The sequence below is a fragment of the Poromitra crassiceps genome (genome assembly GCF_964638095.1).
Source record: "Poromitra crassiceps genome assembly, chromosome: 20".
Taxonomy (NCBI): Eukaryota; Metazoa; Chordata; class Actinopteri; order Beryciformes; family Melamphaidae; genus Poromitra; species Poromitra crassiceps.
In genome coordinates, this window is record NC_139637.1 from 2,152,319 (window position 1) to 2,170,567 (window position 18,249).

At 43.0% G+C, this 18,249-nt stretch overlaps 1 protein-coding gene across 1 annotated transcript in view; it reads right to left on the reverse strand.

Annotated features, from left to right (window-relative positions):
- The window catches only part of scn8aa (sodium channel, voltage gated, type VIII, alpha subunit a), a gene marked incomplete at both ends in the record, with an annotated part of 57,998 nt that overhangs the window by 30,570 nt on the left and 9,179 nt on the right, over positions 1-18,249 (reverse strand). The window contains 8 exon segments of the mRNA XM_083656358.1: positions 454-735; positions 3,615-3,821; positions 7,405-7,546; positions 7,709-7,772; positions 9,321-9,542; positions 13,555-13,646; positions 14,623-14,751; positions 16,048-16,128. Coding sequence (XP_083512484.1) covers positions 454-735; positions 3,615-3,821; positions 7,405-7,546; positions 7,709-7,772; positions 9,321-9,542; positions 13,555-13,646; positions 14,623-14,751; positions 16,048-16,128 — 1,219 coding nt within the window.

Consider the following 18,249-nt stretch of genomic DNA (forward strand, 5'->3'; position numbering starts at 1 on the left):
AGATATATATTAAAAAAAACATTTCTCTTCTAATTCTGTGGCTCTGTTGTTTTGGTTGTTGTGGCATCGTTTTTCACATTTGGCACGTGATCAATAGTCACTGAACCTCATAAAGCGTTCCTCAAGTCAAATTTACAAAACAGCTATGAAAGTAAATGGCTTGAAAACATTGAGAACAGTTGAGAACTTTCAGTCATCTACTCTACAGTGCTATAGACCCTTCTCACGGGGGCCATTTTGTGTCAAAAAGGCAGGGTAAACACAGGTGCAAGCACAACACTAATGAGGGCTTCAAACTTCCATGATTGGAATTTGGAAACCCCTCATTAGTGTTTTGCTTGCACCTGTGTTTATTCTGCCTTTTCCACACAAAATGGCCCCCGTGAAAAGGGTCACTACAGGTGGCTGAAGGTGCGTGGACATCGTCATCATCATCATCTTCTGTCTTCTCACCTGGTTCATGATGGAAGACTTTCGACCCAGGCGGTTGTCGGGGAAACGGAAGCGGCTCCTCTTGCTGCCGTCGTCCGACTCCGACTTGACAAACTTCTCGCTGTCGCCCTTCTCCTTGTCCTGCTCTTTCTGCCGCCACTTCTTCTTGCGGTTGCGTCGCTCCTTGGCGCTCTTGGAGCTGAGCTTGGACATCTCGGAGGAGCTGCAGGACAGATGCCCTCCTCCATCGTCCTCCACCGCGTCCTCCGACACTGTGCCCGCAGAGGTCGCCATGGCGGCGGCCTGACAGAAAACACACGTATGGAATGGAAGTTAAGATGTTAAGTTTTTTATTTTTTTATTTTTTTTATAATATTTCCCTCCCCCTGATTTTTTATCCCATTTTTATCCCCCGTTAGTGCTAATTTTCATTTATTTATCCTGGTTGCTGCTCCACCCTTTGCCAATCTGGGGAGAGCCGAAACTGGCTCCATGCTTCCTCCGAGACATGGGCAGTAGCCAGCCGCTTCTTTTCACCTGACAGGGGAAGCTTCACCGGTAGGACATAGCACATGGGAGGATCACGCTATTCCAACCAGTTCCCCTCCCTCTGAACAGGCGCCCCGAACGACCAGAGGAGGCACCACTTCAGCGACCAGGATATTGCATGTTTTTGGTGAGGGGTTCCTATATGAAGGAAACCCCCGGGAGGCAGGGGGAGAACATGCAAACTCCACACAGAAAGGCCCTTTTGACGACCCCTCCCGGGCGGCGGGCACTCGAGGACATGCGGATGGGCACGCACTTCTTCAGCGTTCACAGCGTCCCAGGTGGGAATTGAACCCAGGACCTTCTAGCGTTAAAGTCCCTGGAAACCAAAATCCACAAAAACGTTCTAACTATGTTATTTAGGGTCTTATGTTAGTAATTTTGTGCCTCCGAAATTATTATACATTACTTTCAACCCAAAGCCTTAAAATCGCCACTTTTCTACAAGATTCTACAAAGTACTTCCTCATTGAAGACAGCAGTGCGCGAGGTGCTAAAACGCAGGAGCTTATGACGTCATAAGCTCTATATAACCTTTGTACACGCGCGCAATCCGCACCCACCCTCCTTTTGTCCTGTTCTTTGCCCCCAGTGACAGCGCTCCCTCAGTGTCCGTCTGCCTCCCACTATGTGCCGAGCGCTATGCTGCTCTCTCTCTCTCTCTCTCTCTCTCTCTCTCCCTCTCCTCTCTCTCTCCTCTCCTCTCCTCTCCTCTCCTCTCCTCTCTCTCTCTCTCTCTCTCTCTCTCTCTCTCTCTAGAGAGAGAGAGAGAGAGAGAGAGAGAGAGAGAGAGAGAGAGAGAGAGACGGCACACAGAGTGGGAGGGAGACGGACAGCGAGGGAGCCTGTCCGTCTCCCTCCCACTCTGTGTGCCGTCTCTCTCTCTCTCTCTCTCTCTCTCTCTCTCTCCTAGAGAGAGAGAGAGAGAGAGAGAGAGAGAGAGAGAGAGAGAGAGAGACGGCACACAGAGTGGGAGGGAGACGGACAGCGAGGGAGCCTGTCCGTCTCCCTCCCACTCTGTGTGCCGTCTCTCTCTCTCTCTCTCTCTCTCTCTCTCTCTCTCTCTCGGGACTAGTGAGAGAGAGAGAGCACAGAGAGAGACACACAGGCTGGTAAGAGAGAGGTTACTCTCTCTCACACACACAAACACACACACACACACACACACACACTCGGGAGTGCTGTGTAACTTGATCTCTTTCTCCGTTTCCCTTCCCCCCTCTGTCTCGCGCTCTCTCTCTCGGAAAACCTGCTGCAGACGGACACGCCCACACATTCCGCGGGAGAAAAAACACTCTAAAAAATAATCGATTCTCATGCGTTTTGCCACACCTGTCAAACCTAAATTTATATACTTTGCGACGTTCATCATCGTTCAAATTTGGCTGGTGGCTTATTAACATAGGGTCCTGTGATGTGATGAACTCAAAATGCTAAATAATAAATAAATATTTCTGGTTTCCAGGGACTTTAAGTTAAGACAATATTTCAATTAAGGTTGTTTACATGAGTTGCTTATGGAATATTCCATTCATATTCCTGTTTACATGCTACAGAGCATAGTCCGATTAATGACTGAAGACACATGCCCACATGGCGTCCTTACGTCCTACACTGCGTTTCCGTCCTGAATGTTTCTAGCGTGTTAGGGATGAGATGTTGGGACTTCTTTTTAACGGTGGCAGTCATCGTTTCTTCTGTAAACAAGTTGCGCACCACTTGCTGGAAGCTAGAGCATGCGTCGTCGAGCAGTTTGACTGCCGTACATGTCGCAAAATGCTGCGAAAACGCCGATGAACATCATAGGTGTATACTCCAGTGTTTCCCCTAGAAACATCTTCAGGCCTGGAGGGATTTCTAAACGTACCCCGACCGCAACGGTGGAGGCCCTCGCTGGCGACGCTAAACTGTTAGCTGACCTGTTCGCATCTATGTTCGCAATGGCATCCCAAGTATCATCATACTATTATGTGATGCGATGTGAACAGTTGTATTATGGGATGTGCGTTTCCCAGGCAACAACGTTTTGGAACAGCGCCGCACGCTGGCGCAATGCTCCTAAAAGCAAAATGCTTATTGTTTTGAATGATTTGGCATCTTCTATTACTGTCAACACTGTCGGCACCAGTAGTAATAGTATGCCATAAAGGTTTATTGAGATTTTGGGGAAAGCAGGGAATATTAAAATAAATAATAATACTATTAATCTGGCCTGGCGGGGGCGCCGTTGGCCTGGCGGGCCCGCCAGGCCTGTGGAATGGTAGGGGAAACACTGTACTCTACATGTCTGCAATGCACTTTAATAATGCGACTAAGATCGTAATACTAGTCTTAATCGGCGTTAATATCGGAATATTGCAGTCCATGTAAACATAGTCACTGATACAACAAGGATGATTCAGGAATAACTTTTATTATTATCCAGGAATAATTTGTATTATTCGACTATTATTTCTTGGCCATAGAGGGCCTCCATCTTATCCTCTTAGCTCTCCCTGTGCATAACAAATTCCCTGAGGGGCAATAAAGGTTTCATTCATTCATTCATTCATTCATCTTCCTGTATTTGACCAACCACACGCTCGTCACCAGCAGAGGGCAGAGCACTGACCAGCAGAGAGCAGAGTACTGACCTGGGCGTCCTCCTGCTGCTTCCTCAGCTGCTCCAGCTGGGCCTTGAACTCCTCCTCCTTCTGCAGGGCCTCCTCCATGGTGGCTTGGTTCTGCTCCTCGTAGGCCATGGCCACCACAGCCAGGATCAGATTGACCAGGTAGAAGGATCCCACAAAGATCACCAGCACGAAGAAGATCATGTAGGTCTTCCCCGCCGCCCTCAACGTCTGTGTTGGGAGGCAGTGTAGTGGTGGAGGAGGAGACAAGACGACAGAGACACTCATGACATCTGATATGCGACCGCACGATCTCGCTCACAATGACTCGTCAAAATAAAATGGAGTCAGCGGTGGAAAACGAGAAAGGGTAGACTCATAGATATTATATGACTATAGATGGGTCACCGCAGGCTCCGCCAATTCTAACAAATGGTAGAAGCAAGTCTCCTAAATGGGCGTGGTCAACCATTGACTCAGACCTGCCGAAAGTCTCCTGAGTGGGCGTGTCCGTGGGCAAAACCCACGTGACAAAATGACAGGAAGTGAGTTGAAGTTGGGCCGTCTTGCTTGAATCCCATCGTCTTTGGCAGACTGGCCACTTCTGGATGCAGAAATGAGCTTGGCATAAATGTCTGTCCCTTCATCTGGACTGTGGATGGGAGGAGGAAACATGGCCAGAGTTATGGATTTTGACCTAGTTTTCCATGCACACCATACTAGTCAGTGCACGGCCAATCATTTCTTATATATATATCGATTGGGGTGTCATCGATGTGAGCAGACGGGGCTGCAGAGGCAAGGCTGATTTCTTTACCCCATTTTTATCCCCCATTAGTGCTAATTTTAATTTATTTATCCTGGTTGCTGCTCCACCCTCTGCCGATCTGGGGAGAGCTGAAACTGGCTCCATGCTTCCTCCGAGACATGGGCAGTTAGCCAGCCGCTTCTTTTCACCTGACAGGGGAAGCTTCACCGGTAGGACATAGCACATGGGAGGATCACGCTATTCCAACGAGTTCCCCTCCCTCCGAACAGGCTCCCCGAACGACCAGAGGAGGCACCACTTCAGCGACCAGGATATTGCATGTTTTTGTGAGGGGTTCCTATATGAAGGAAACCCCCAGGGATCACGGGGAGAACATGCAAACTCCACACAGAAAGGCCCTTTCTGACTCCGCCAGATGGGGCGCTATTGAGTTCACAAATTCACAATACCACCACGTAGATGTAGATTGTGAAACAACCTCCATCCATCTGGCAGCATCAGGTTACGGGCGGCGGGCACTCGAGGACATGCGGACGGGCACGCACTCCTTCAGCGCTCACAGCGTCCCAGGTGGGAATAGAACCCAGGACCTTCTAGCTGTGACCTTCTGTGCCATGATGGCCTACTTTCCTTTGATGAAAATGATTGATGGTCATGTTGTAGGCTTGTTGCAAGGTTGTGGTATGTATATAACTGTAGGTGAGCAGAGATCGTCTCGATTTTGTTCCATTCACACACAGGCATTCACAGGCCGCCCAGATTTGAATGAAAATGTCGCCCGTTGGCTGCCCTCCCTTGGTTTCCCCTTCAAGGGGAAACTAGGGGGACTACAGCTGTCAGCAGGGAGCAGAGCCAAGAGGACTTCCTGGGATACAGCAGAGCAAATCCCTCACACATCCATTATGAATGTGGTTTACATGCAGTGCAGTGCAGGGAGGGAGGAAGGGTATCCAGCACAACACACTGCGACACTCCCAAGCAAGAGGAGCACCGCATGACACGAGTCTCATACACTGTCCTCTAGTCACATGACCAAACCTATACACTGTCCTCTAGTCACATGACCAAACCTATACACTGTCCTCTAGTCACATGGCCAAACCTATACACTGTCCTCTAGTCACATGACCAAACCTATACACTGTCCTCTAGTCACATGACCAAACCTATACACTGTCCTCTAGTCACATGACCACACCTCACAAGTGTCTAAATACAGACACATTACTGAAAACTGGCCACTAGCATCAGTTAAATTACATTATATACATCATATATTAAATTACTCTTCAGTCTTCAGCTTCATATATATACTGTATGTATAATATATATATAGTATGCAAAATATACATATATATGCATTGTGTGTGTGTGTGTGTGTGTGTGTGTGTGTGTGTGTGTGTGTGTGTGTGTGTGTGTGTGTGTGTGTGTGTGTGTGTGTGTGTGTGTCTGTGTGTGTATATACTGTATATATATATATATATATATATATATATATATATATATCAAAATGGGCTGAAGTAGGAAAAGTAGGATAATTTGCTGTGCTCTGCTATATTCAATTTCCGTTGGTGCAACAGCACATTATTCTGAACACCTGACAAAGAAGATTCGACAGCAGACCTAAAACCCGGCTGCTGTAAATCATCATTCTGAAGATACAAAGTAGCAGCAAGAGCCTCTGAACTTCAAAGGTACGACCAAAAATAGTAGCATGAGCTGGGATGCTCCCATCAAGTCTCATCCCCCTCACTGGCAACATACTGTCATCCTGAGCTGTTCATATTTCATGCTTCTTTCCCTCCACTCTGCTGCCCCAAGTGGAGGCTTGAGGGTCTCATGAGGGTCCCATAGATAGATAGATAGATCGATAGATAGATAGATAGATAGATAGATCGATCGATAGATAGATAGATAGATACTTTATTTATCCCAGAGGGGAAATTCTGACGTTATTATAGAGAGGCAAATTGAACGTCACTTCCTGCTTCAGCACTGTACCAGAGACTTTCTTCCGCAATTTATTTCCCCATAGACATTTCGTAAAATGCTTATAAAATAGTTTTACTTGGTCAAACCAAACGGTTCAGCTGTATTTAGAATCGGGTGAGACCATTGAACATTTCACTCGGACCAAAAACAACATTGATAGAATATTTTCTTTAAACCTGTATTTTTTTTAACGTTTTGGTCCGAGTGAAATGTTATGCGGTCTCTCCTGTTTCTAAATATATCTGAACCGTTTGGTTTGAACAAGTAAAACTATTTTTATACGCATTTTACGAAATGTCTACGGGAAAATAAATGGCGGATGAAAATCTCTGGTCCAGTGCTGAAGCAGGAAGTGACGTTCCACTTTGGCTCTCTATTAAGATGAGGTCAGTGTTATGTGCAGGAGTAGCCATGTTTCTCATGTTATCTACTACTTTCATGTCATGCCCCTTGCTGACTCTGTTACGGTTACCTAGAATCAGTATGGAGTGATGATAGACCTTGCTGCTCTATGCACTTCTAATTCTAATATATATATACAGTATATATATATATATACATATATATATATATATATATATATATATATATATATATATTTTAGGGGTGTCACAATACACTCAGTTCACGATACGATACACGACATTGGGTTCACGATAACTATACGATATTTTAACAATATTTTTTTGCGATCGATTTGTAAGTTGAGGGGGCATCCTCCACGCTAATTTGAGTCATTTCACCATTTTCATCCTCCGTGTCTGTAACGTCCCTCGTCTGTTCAAACAAAGCAATGAAAAGGAGAGCGAGCATGCAATCAGATGCAGATCAGTGCCACCACGTTCAGCTTCTTTTTCTCACGATATGAGATTCCATCTCAACGATACATATCGTCACTTTTTGATATCGCGATATATCGTGCAATCATATATTGTGACATCTCTAATATATATAATATACATACACACAATACAGTATTATATGCAGTCATGGTTTTGGACTGCTATGTGCGTATAGGTGTACTGTGACTTAAAAGCAACACATCAGCTGTACCAGCATGTAGAGGTTTTCCCAGAAGTCCTGCGTCATGAGTCGGAAGAGAGCCAGGAAGGCCCAGCCGAAGCTGTCAAAGCTGGTGTAGCCGTAGTTTGGATTCCTCCCAGCTTTCATGCAAGTGTAGCCCTCCGGGCAGCGTCTGAGGAGGGGGGAGAGAAGGAGAAGAGGGGGCACCCGGCCCAGAAATGACTCAGCGCTATTTACTTAGAATGTAATCTGGCTCCAGGCAGATAGAAGAACCACAGTGGGTCTGGGTTTGGGCTCGGCAGTGGGAGGAGGAGGACAGAGAAAGGCAACTCACCCGGCGTCCGAGCCGTTCCCACAGAGCAGAGCGTCCAGCGCGCCAGGCAGCACGTAGAAGTTGGCTGAAGACAAAACAAACACAGCAGGTTATTATGAGTCATTTCTGTCTCGTTCTCGTCTGTATACAGTATATCTACAGTTGTTAGTTGGTCTATAAATCCACTCAAGCTTATTTCTGTTTGCACATGCATTTTAATTTCAACGCAGTTGATTTCAAACCGATAGAGAGGCAAAGTGACTACTTCCTGCTTCAGCACTGTACCAGAGATTTTCATCCGCCATATATTTTCCCATAGACATTTCGTAAAATGCTTGTAAAAATGTTTTACTTGTTCAAACCAAACGGTTCAGCTATATTTAGAAACAGGAGACCACATAACATTTCACTAAGACCAAACGTAATTTTTTTTGCGAATTTAAAGAAAATATCTAGTTTTTTAAAGGTCCCATTCCGTGCAAAAGCTGTTTTTACTTGTAAATGCATATATACTGCTGTCATCCCTCCCTGTAATGAGTGGTCACAACCTCAGAACTGCCAGAGTTGGATTTGTCCCTAGCCAGCTTCCCCCTGCAGTCTCCTTCAAGCCACGCCCCTTACACTTGGTTGCTATATTTTCGACAAATTAATCCAGAATCATGTTTTATGGACCAGAGACACACGTTTTTAAGAGGTTACAGCTGCACGAATTGGGACCTTTAAGTTTTGGTCCGAGTGAAATGTTCTATGGTCTCTCCCGATTCTAAATACAGCTGAACCGTTTGGTTTGAACAAGTAAAACTATTTTTATACGCATTTTACGAAATGTCTATGGGAAAATAAATGGCGGATAAAAATCTCTGGTACAGTGCTGAAGCAGGAAGTAGGCGGTCACTTTGCCTCTCTATTCCTTTTGTCCACCCAGTGCCAAGATGACATATTGTTTTCTAATTTCAGCATATGGACTGACGACATACTCCTCGAGCATTGCCAGCTCACCGTTGTGCAAAATACCCCAGAATCCAGAGATGGTTTCGCTCGGATATTTCAAACTATGACCCAGATATGATGAAATGTGTGTTGGATCCTCTCTAAAATATCATATCTGGAGAGCAGCTTATCTCCGGATTGGGACCACTTAGACACTATCAGAATATGTGGTTAAGATATTTTCCCGATGAATGAATGAAGCCATATTTTGAATGCTACACACATCACATATCTGGTGTCAGAGTGATGATATGCTACAGATTTGGTGATGTTCTAGGCAAATACTGAGTCCACATTTTTTTAAATGGCACGAGAGCATAATGTGGAAAGCATATCAAAAAACCTCCAGATATGCTCCAGATTCTTGCAAAAATTTAAAAAGATATCTCTGGATTCTTGGGATTTTGGAGCAGTGCTTTGGATAAGCTTTGACTTTTTTTAGATTATTTTTGGGACATTTTGCCTTTACTAGAGGGGACGACATGCGGCAAAGAACCCTGGGTCGATCGGACCCGAACCTGCGCCGTCCGCGCGGAGGACCGACCCCCCGTTGCACACGCGCTACCAGGTGAGCCACCAGGTGCGCCACCAGGTGAGCCACCAGGTGAGCCACCAGGTGAGCCACCAGGACGCACAGACTTACTGTCGTTGTTGATGTACTCGTGCCAGTCGAAGCCCTTGCTGCCGTTGGCCAGGTAGTTCTCGGTGGAGTTGATTGGCCAGATCACACACTTGTGCCGCAGGTTGCCCATGAAGAGCTGCAGGCCGATGAGGGCAAAGACACTCAGGCAGAAGACGGTCAGGATCATCACGTCCGACAGCTTCTTCACCGACTGGATCAAGGCGCCCACAATGGTCTTCAGGCCTGGAAGGCAGCCACACACACCACAGAGGTGATACAGGAGGTGCTGGTGTCCCAGGTCTGCATCTTTGGAGTCTGTCTAATTCTACTGGAAGTTCTCTAAAATACTGTTGTAGGTCATACTGGTAATACTCTAATCCTGTAATACTGGTAATACTCTATTACTTAGTATTACTCTAATACTCTAATACTTTTAGGGATCAGTCACTGGGAAATATCCAGTTTAGACTAGATTTAAGTTGAGAAATTAGGAGGGGCTGCAGTTTAGCTAGACTAGAGCATAAAAAGTAGCTAAGTCATATTATGAAAATATATTTTCATATGCAAGACCATTTTTAAATACAATTTAGTAAAATATCATTATGATGCTTTTTTTTTTTTTTAGACTGAATATTGTATCATTTTAGATATAGGTAGTAATACATTTTGGACGAAATTGACAGATTAGACATACAGTACATAACATTTCTAGAAACAAAACAAACAGAAAATATTTAGGGAGCCTTCCCACCCTTTTCAGAGCCATCAAGAGTGACACAGGGTCATAATTCTCAAAGAAAATCAAATACTTCAGCCGTCAGGCCAAAGAAAATGTCTCCAGAGAGAGATTTGAATTTCATTTGCTAGCGATGGATTAAGTGTGGGTGGGGGGAGAAGAGGGGGAAGACTCTGTAGAAGAAGTGAGAGGAAATCTATAAGAAAGAAAGGAGAGCACAGCAGCACAATGAAGGGGCACAGGCAGGGGGTCTAAGAAACCAACATGCAGGTCATTTAAACTCCAAGGCTGAACAACAGGAGCAGTTCAATGCCAGCGCCCTGGTGAGGGCACCTTCTTCAACTGTCTTGTATTATGGTGTTAATAATAATAGGAAAAGCAGTGTCTCCCCACCCATAACCGCCACCCTGTAGTCTGTCTCATCCAGATCTTTACTGAAGACAAAATCGTTTTTTACCTTCTGGACCATGGTCATCTTCAGACAGGCAGCATTCGCTTGGGTCCAGGAGGAACTCAAACGTGGACCCAGGATTTTCGGTTTGGTCTCTTACAGGTACTGTACAGTTAGGCTTTACCAACTGTACTGTACCGCTCTTCTTGTCAAATCAATATGGTCTAAATGTAGGCTTCCACATTCAGAAAGCCCCAGTGAAAAGGCAGATAGCAGTCAAATAGCCGAGCAGCAGTAGAGCTATTCTTATCCAAATTGAGGCGACTTTTCTCATCTAGGATGAGAGTGTTATATAGCAATTATACCATTAACCAATTACCAATTAAGCAATTAACCAAAACCCCCATATTTTGTTTAGTTCTTTGCCTGCCGCTGTATACCAAATCTATGTATTGTCAGCAGAAAAAACACTATACTATAAACAGCAATGTTGTCACCACTCCAGTGCTATAGGCCTTGTTGAATTACTGTTACAAGTCAGAGTATGATCGCTTTTTGTGTGCACTTTTCTCGTACATTTTTTCCTTCACATTTCCCAATTGATGTGTTGTTTTAAAAAGGCGATCCACAGTTGAGTTGACTTCTGTTCAACATCCTCTATCATTAGATAGATAGATGCCACATGGCCACATGCTTCTGTTCAACATCCTCTATCATTAGATAGATAGATGCCACATGGCCACATGGTTCTGTTTAACATCCTCTATCATTAGATAGATAGATGCCACATGGCCACATGCTTCTGTTCAACATCCTCTATCATTAGATAGATAGATGCCACATGGCCACATGCTTCTGTTTAACATCCTCTATCATTAGATAGATAGATGCCACATGGCCACATGCTTCTGTTCAACATCCTCTATCATTAGATAGATAGATGCCACATGGCCACATGCTTCTGTTCAACATCCTCTATCATTAGATAGATAGATGCCACATGGCCACATGCTTCTGTTCAACATCCTCTATCATTAGATAGATAGATGCCACATGGCCACATGCTTCTGTTTAACATCCTCTATCATTAGATAGATAGATGCCACATGGCCACATGCTTCTGTTCAACATCCTCTATCATTAGATAGATAGATGCCACATGGCCACATGCTTCTGTTCAACATCCTCTATCATTAGATAGATAGATGCCACATGGCCACATGCGGCCAGTGTCATTCACAAAGGTCACTGGGTCATTCGAGCATCCCCATCTGCGTCCCCCGACCTCTAGGATGTGAGCAGACTGTTTCTTTTGATGCGCGGCCGGCCACCATTCAAGTAGGTCGTAAAAGTCAGAAATCAATAACCAAACTAAAAAACAAAAGAGAGGGCAAATAAAACTTCCAATGCCATTTGTCAGCCAAGCTCTTGGTAAGGCTAATATTGTAAAGCAAGTGACTGAGAAGCATCATGCAGCATAAGAGATATGTTCACACACTAGGCTTGGCAGTCTTCATCCATAAACAATGGGTATATTCTGTGGGACCTCTCTAAGAGCTTTTTGCCATTTCCTCATATGAACATCGACAGCTAAAAAGGTTTGTCTGTGTAGTAATAATAATAATAATAAATTCATTCATTCATTAAAAAATCTCCAATTTAATCCTCGCTTTCCAATCCAATCACTAGTCTGTGATGTGCAACAAAACTATTGATCCTCTGATTTCACTTGTACCTTAACATTGCAGTATAAGAACTGGAAAGCATGTTGATCGTTAAATACTGGATTCATTTCAAATATGAAGAGCTTTACTCTTCTCTATATTCTTAGCTGATGAATAGCCTACCGTATATAATATAATATAATATAATATAATATACCGTAATATAATATAATATACTGTAATATAATATAATATAATATAATATAATATAATATACCGTAATATAATATAATATAATATAATATAATATAATATAATATACCGTAATATAATATAATATAATATACTGTAATATAATATAATATAATATAATATAGTATAATATAGTATAATATAATATAATATAATATACCGTAATATAATATAATATAATATACTGTAATATAATATAATATAATATAATATAATATACCGTAATATAATATAATATAATATAATATAATATAATATAATATAATATAATATACTATAATATAATATAATATAATATAATATAATATAATATAATATACCGTAATATAATATAATATAATATAATATAATATAATATAATATAATATAATATAATATAATATAATATAATATAATATATAATCCTCTCATGTTTGTCTTCAAGTTGAGGATATTCTCTCGGCTAGATGCTAGAAATGTCTTTGATAAAGAAGAGGACATTTGCTTATTCCAAAAGCTAGTGAAAGGACTGGGCTAAAGCTAGTGAAAGGACTGGGCTAAAGCTAGTGAAAGGACTGGGCTAAAGGTAGTGAAAGGACTTGGCTAAAGTTATTTGTGAAGAGAAACACAGCGGCCGTGGAAACGATTGAGTCTCATAATCAGAGAGCTACTGAGGCAGAAGAGAGTGCAGACACTTTGGAGGGCCCTAGAGTAGACTGCAAAGCCTATCAAAAATGTATTAGTACCATTTTTGATAATTTCGGAGAAAAAAATAAATCAGAAAAAAATGGTTGTCTCCAATTCTCTTTGTTGCTTAAAATCATAACCGTAACCATAATAATAATAATAGTGAGTAGAAAAGAAAGGGGTGAGAGGATCAGCCTTAGTGTTTAAACTGAGTCTCACCTGGAATGACAGAGATAGTTTTCAATGCTCGGAGAACTCTGAACGTTCTCAGCGCAGATACATTGCCCAGGTCCACAAACTCTGTTATATATCTGAAACAGGGGAAGGATCACACACAAGAACAAACACACCAAATGACAAAGAAACCACACACGCAAAAAGAGCACGACAACCAGCGAACCAGGAAGGAACGACGCCACTCACAGAGAGACCTGTCTCCACTGAGGAGGAGGGTGGAAGGAGAAGAACAGAAAGATAGACACACCACACACCTAAACACCGACCCTCGCCCCCCCCTGTCCCCTGTCCCCCCCAATCCTGTCTTACCTGGAATTACAGAAATAGTTTTCAATGCCCTCAACACCCTGAACGTGCGCAGAGCTGAGACATTGCCTAGGTTTACAAACTCTGTTATATACCTGCAGGGTCAAAGGTCACAGTTACAACAGCTCGTTATTTACACGCAGGAAAATACACATTCACTCATCATATGAAAGCTGATTTATGGGGTGTGTGCGTGTGTGTGTGTGTGTGTGTGTGTGTGTGTGTGTGTGTGTGTGTGTGTGTGTGTGTGTGTGTGTGCGCCAGCTCTACCAGCCATGAAGATGTGTGTGTTTTTTTACAGTGTACTGTTCTCTTTCTGGTTATGTAACTTCTCATATAGAGGCAATTAAATCACTTGGTGGATCAACTAATGGCTGATATATGTGGCTAGAATTGACGGGGGCGATGTTGGGAGACTTAGATTGGATGCTGTTGACTCCGGCAAAGGTGAATATGAGAGAGAGAGAGAGAGAGAGAGAGAGAGAGAGAGAGAGAGAGAGAGAGAGAGAGAGAGAGAGAGAGAGAGAGAGAGAGAGAGAGAGAGAGAGAGAGTGCTTTAGAAAGGAAGGAAGAGAGAGGAATATGAATCAGATGAATGGGTCTGAGGTGTGGGTGTTGTCAGCGAGGCCGCAGTCAGATCGAGTGTCTGATGGAAACCCTCAATTCCCAAAGTGAGGCCAGAGGAATTTCAGATCAATGGCGGAAACAGATGGGTTATCAGAGAGAGAGAGAGAGAGAGAGAGAGAGAGAGAGAGCAGGAGAGACAGGGTAGACAGAGAGAGAGAGAGAGAGAGAGAGCGGGAGAGACAGGTAGAGACAGAAAGAGAGAGAGAGAGCGGGAGAGACAGGTAGACAGACAGAGAGAGAGACAGGTAGAGCGAGAGAAACTTGAATATTAATCTGTAACATTAGCATTCACATTCCTCACTGATGCCCTAATTGATCATTTGTAATAAATCAATGCCATTTTCATAAATCAATGTCGATATTTCTAACTGATTCCACATCATCTAGATTCTATGATCTCTGACAGCAAAAAAGTCAAGTTGTTGTTCACAGTGAGATACTTACGCCATCGAAATGACCATGAAATCCAGCCAGTTCCATGGATCTCTAAGGAATGTAAACCCGTCTATACAGAAGCCTCGGGCGCAGATTTTTACAAGAGACTCAAATGTATAAATTCCTGTGAATGTGTACCTGCAAGACAAAGGTGTTTTGACAGAATCAGTTCAGCGTGCTGCCGCATCAAAGCCTGCTGATCTCTAAATGTCTAAATGCGCTCTCGTCAGTTGAAGAGGAGTCCAACAAATGACAAAGTTGAAAGATAAATTTGGAACAAGAACATGCGAGCAGAAGGTCATAAAAAAGAAGCAAAAACTATGAATTGCCTATGGGTTCTCTAACACCAGTGTTGGGCAAGTGACTTTCAAAATGTAATATACTACATATTACTAGTTACTTTCATTTGAAAGTAATGAATTACTTTACAATATTACTTTCTGTGTAGAGTAAATCGTTCCTTATTACACTACTTTTGCATTACTTTCACCAAAACAACAGCAGTAGCAGAATGACATCACCGCCTCGGAACCATCCCGAAAAATAATTTCAACCGTCTTGAAGTCAGTGTAAACCGTCCAAAATTCTAAAATGTTAGTCTTTTCCTTTGTTATTGTCATCTATATTGATTATTTGTGTAGAAATACACAATTTGATTAGGAAATGATTGTACGGTATATTTATTTAAATATATGCTTTGATAAAAAAAAAAAAAAGTAACTAAATTTGTAACTTGACAAAGTAACTGGTATAATATTACTGAAATCTTATATTGGTAATAAGTTATATTACTGCGTTACTGCTAAAAGTAATATATTACATTATGTTACTTTGTAATGAGTTACACCCAACACTGTCTAACACACATTACAATAGACTCTAGAGCAGGGATACTCAACTTGCTTTGCCCGGGGGCCAATTTCGTGAAATGATAGAAGGCCAGGGGCCAGTTAATAAACAAACAATATACATTTTTCTGTAGCGGATTGTAGGTTTTTGGGGTGTCAGCCGGAGTTTAGTCTGACAATGTTGTGCACACCGGATAGTTAGTTAGGTTGAGTACATACATAAGTGCCTGGGTAGCGAGCAGATGGCGGTATTTGACAATTTAGCAGCTAAATCATAGATTATTGAAAGATATTCCATATTCCAGACTGAAATGCTATAACAGAAGTGGAGTATTGGCCAGAACTGTAGAAACTGAATTGCCCCCCGGGGATAAATAAAGTTTTCTCAACTCAACTCAACTCAGAATGACATGAACATTTGGACACTTATTCAGCGGGTATCTTGCATGTTGCGTTCAGGTGCACTGTAAAAAGCTTCTTTTTTTTTGCAATTCCATCGCGGGCCACAAGTTGAGTATCACTGCAATAGAGCATGCTGAGGCAGGCATTTCTAGTGTAGAGTGCATAGAGAAAAATGTGTACTTACTCGACTTGTTTCGACCACTCGGGAGGGTCACTAAAGGTCATGAATATACAGTTGGTCAAAATAGTACACATAATGATCATGCTGAAAAGAGTGAGGGGTCAGTTAAGGAAAAACGTGGACAGAGAGGAAAGCACAAACATCACCTTTTAGCATCACTAAATCCTTACAGAAGATGCTCGAAAACCTTACTGAAGATGCTCGAAAACCAGAACAAGATGAAATCTACCTACAGTAAGCAAATAATGAGATTTGTGCAGTCCAGTCAACTGGAACAGGCCTTTTAAAGGGTTAATGTTGTTTAAAAAAAACACTACTAGTAGCACTTAACATGTGTGCCCTGTGCCCACTGCTACAACAGCCATTATTTTACACATGAAATATTCAACTGGTATATATTTAGTGGAAGGACGTGGCTCACCGACCTGACCAAAAGCATGCAGTACATTTTAACACGGCAAGGCTTTCAATGCAAAATGGTCTACGTGGTTAGGGTTACACTAAAGCACTAAGGAAAAGCTCAAAATCAGCTTCAGAGGCTGCTTTAAGAGCTCCGTAATAGAGCTGAACAGTCACGTGATATTTCTTGCCCCGGAAGAGAGTTCCCCATTCATTTCTCCATAGTCATTTAGAAAAATCCTTATATAACGAGTTTTGAATATTTTTGATTTTGATTTTTTGCTCCAACTGAAAGGAGAAGTGCTCACTAACACAGATCTAAACAAATCTGTGAAGAACATTTCAGAGAAATAAGCGTTTTGTGTGCACAGAAACTCGTGAAAAATGGGAGCTAAAACAAAAGTGACGTGTTTCTATTTTTGATCAGTAATATTAATACAGTATAGTATATATTAATACAGGGGCGGCTTTAGCTCAGGAGGTAGAGCGGGTCGGCCAATGACGCAAGGGTTGGCGGTTCGATCCCCGCTCCCTCCCAGCTGCCGTCGCTGTGTCCTTGGGCAAGACACTTAACCCTCCTTGCTCCCAATGGTGTGTAGGCACCCTGCGTGGCAGCCTGCCGCCATCGGTGTATGAATGGGTGAATGTAGACTATCTACTCATTGTAAAGCGCTTTGGATAAAAGCGCTATATAAATGCAGACCATTTACCATTTACCATTTACAGTAAGAGACTCAGTTAAATTTTGATCGTTTAATAACAGTCAAATCGAAGTTATCAAAGTTATTTTTGAATCAAGTTCAAATATACATACTTCAGCATGCGCTGGGACGCGTCATCAGTGATGTTGACTGGGGTCGCAAGGTGTTTCGGGTCATTCCAACATCATACACCCTCGCCCAGTAGACCCGGCCGAGGCCGATTAAGACCCCGACCCTCGTCCCGGAAGCAGCCGCTACGGATCAGCCTTCCTACTCTGTCTGCTACGTTGCCCGCGGAAGGGTTGATCACTCCCAATCCGCTGCAATAGAGCCAGTGCTACATCGCAGCATTGAAAGACCCTTCGGTGCATGGAGGCTAAGGCATTGTGGGTTGTCTCCCAGCCGCTCTCCTCCTTCGTCTTACCGGGCCCTCTCCAACAACACAGGCAGCTAGTCTGTACCTGGTTGTCAGGCCAGACTTAACTTGGACTTGGATTTTTAACGACTCTTCTGTCTTGGGTTTGCAGATTGTCATTGCAGCCTATGAACGTTCACGGGATGGAGTCGGTTTCAGTGTCATTTTCAGCATCGCAGTAAATCGATCAGCTGACCTACTTTACGGCAATATTGCTTCGATCCGCCGGCGCCGGCGTTACGACCAATCTGCCAGATCTTCATCTGGTTAATTGAAAGTTCTCTGGACAAAAAGAGGGGTGCAACCTCCAGCTGGCTCTGCAGCACTCCCCTCGTATCTGCACTCAACCTCCAGCTGGCTCTGCAGCACGCCCTCGTCTCTGCACTCGCGTTTAACCACCACGGTGCTCCCTGAGCAGGGCCCGGTTTTACAGGGGTGCAAAAGCACGCATTGCACCCTTATTTTAATTGTCTGCATGCTCAGTTGAAAAGAGTGGTAAAAAAAAAAAAAAAAAAAATGCTGCAGCTGCACACTTACTGTTTAAACTTCAATTATAATTGTTGTTTTTCTTTGTTCTTTGATGTGAATTTATGGCTTTTTGGCACCTATATGTAACCTTAAGGTTGAGATAATTGTATTAATCATTATATGGTCCAAATATTTCAGTAAAGCACTTGAAACACTTGAAAT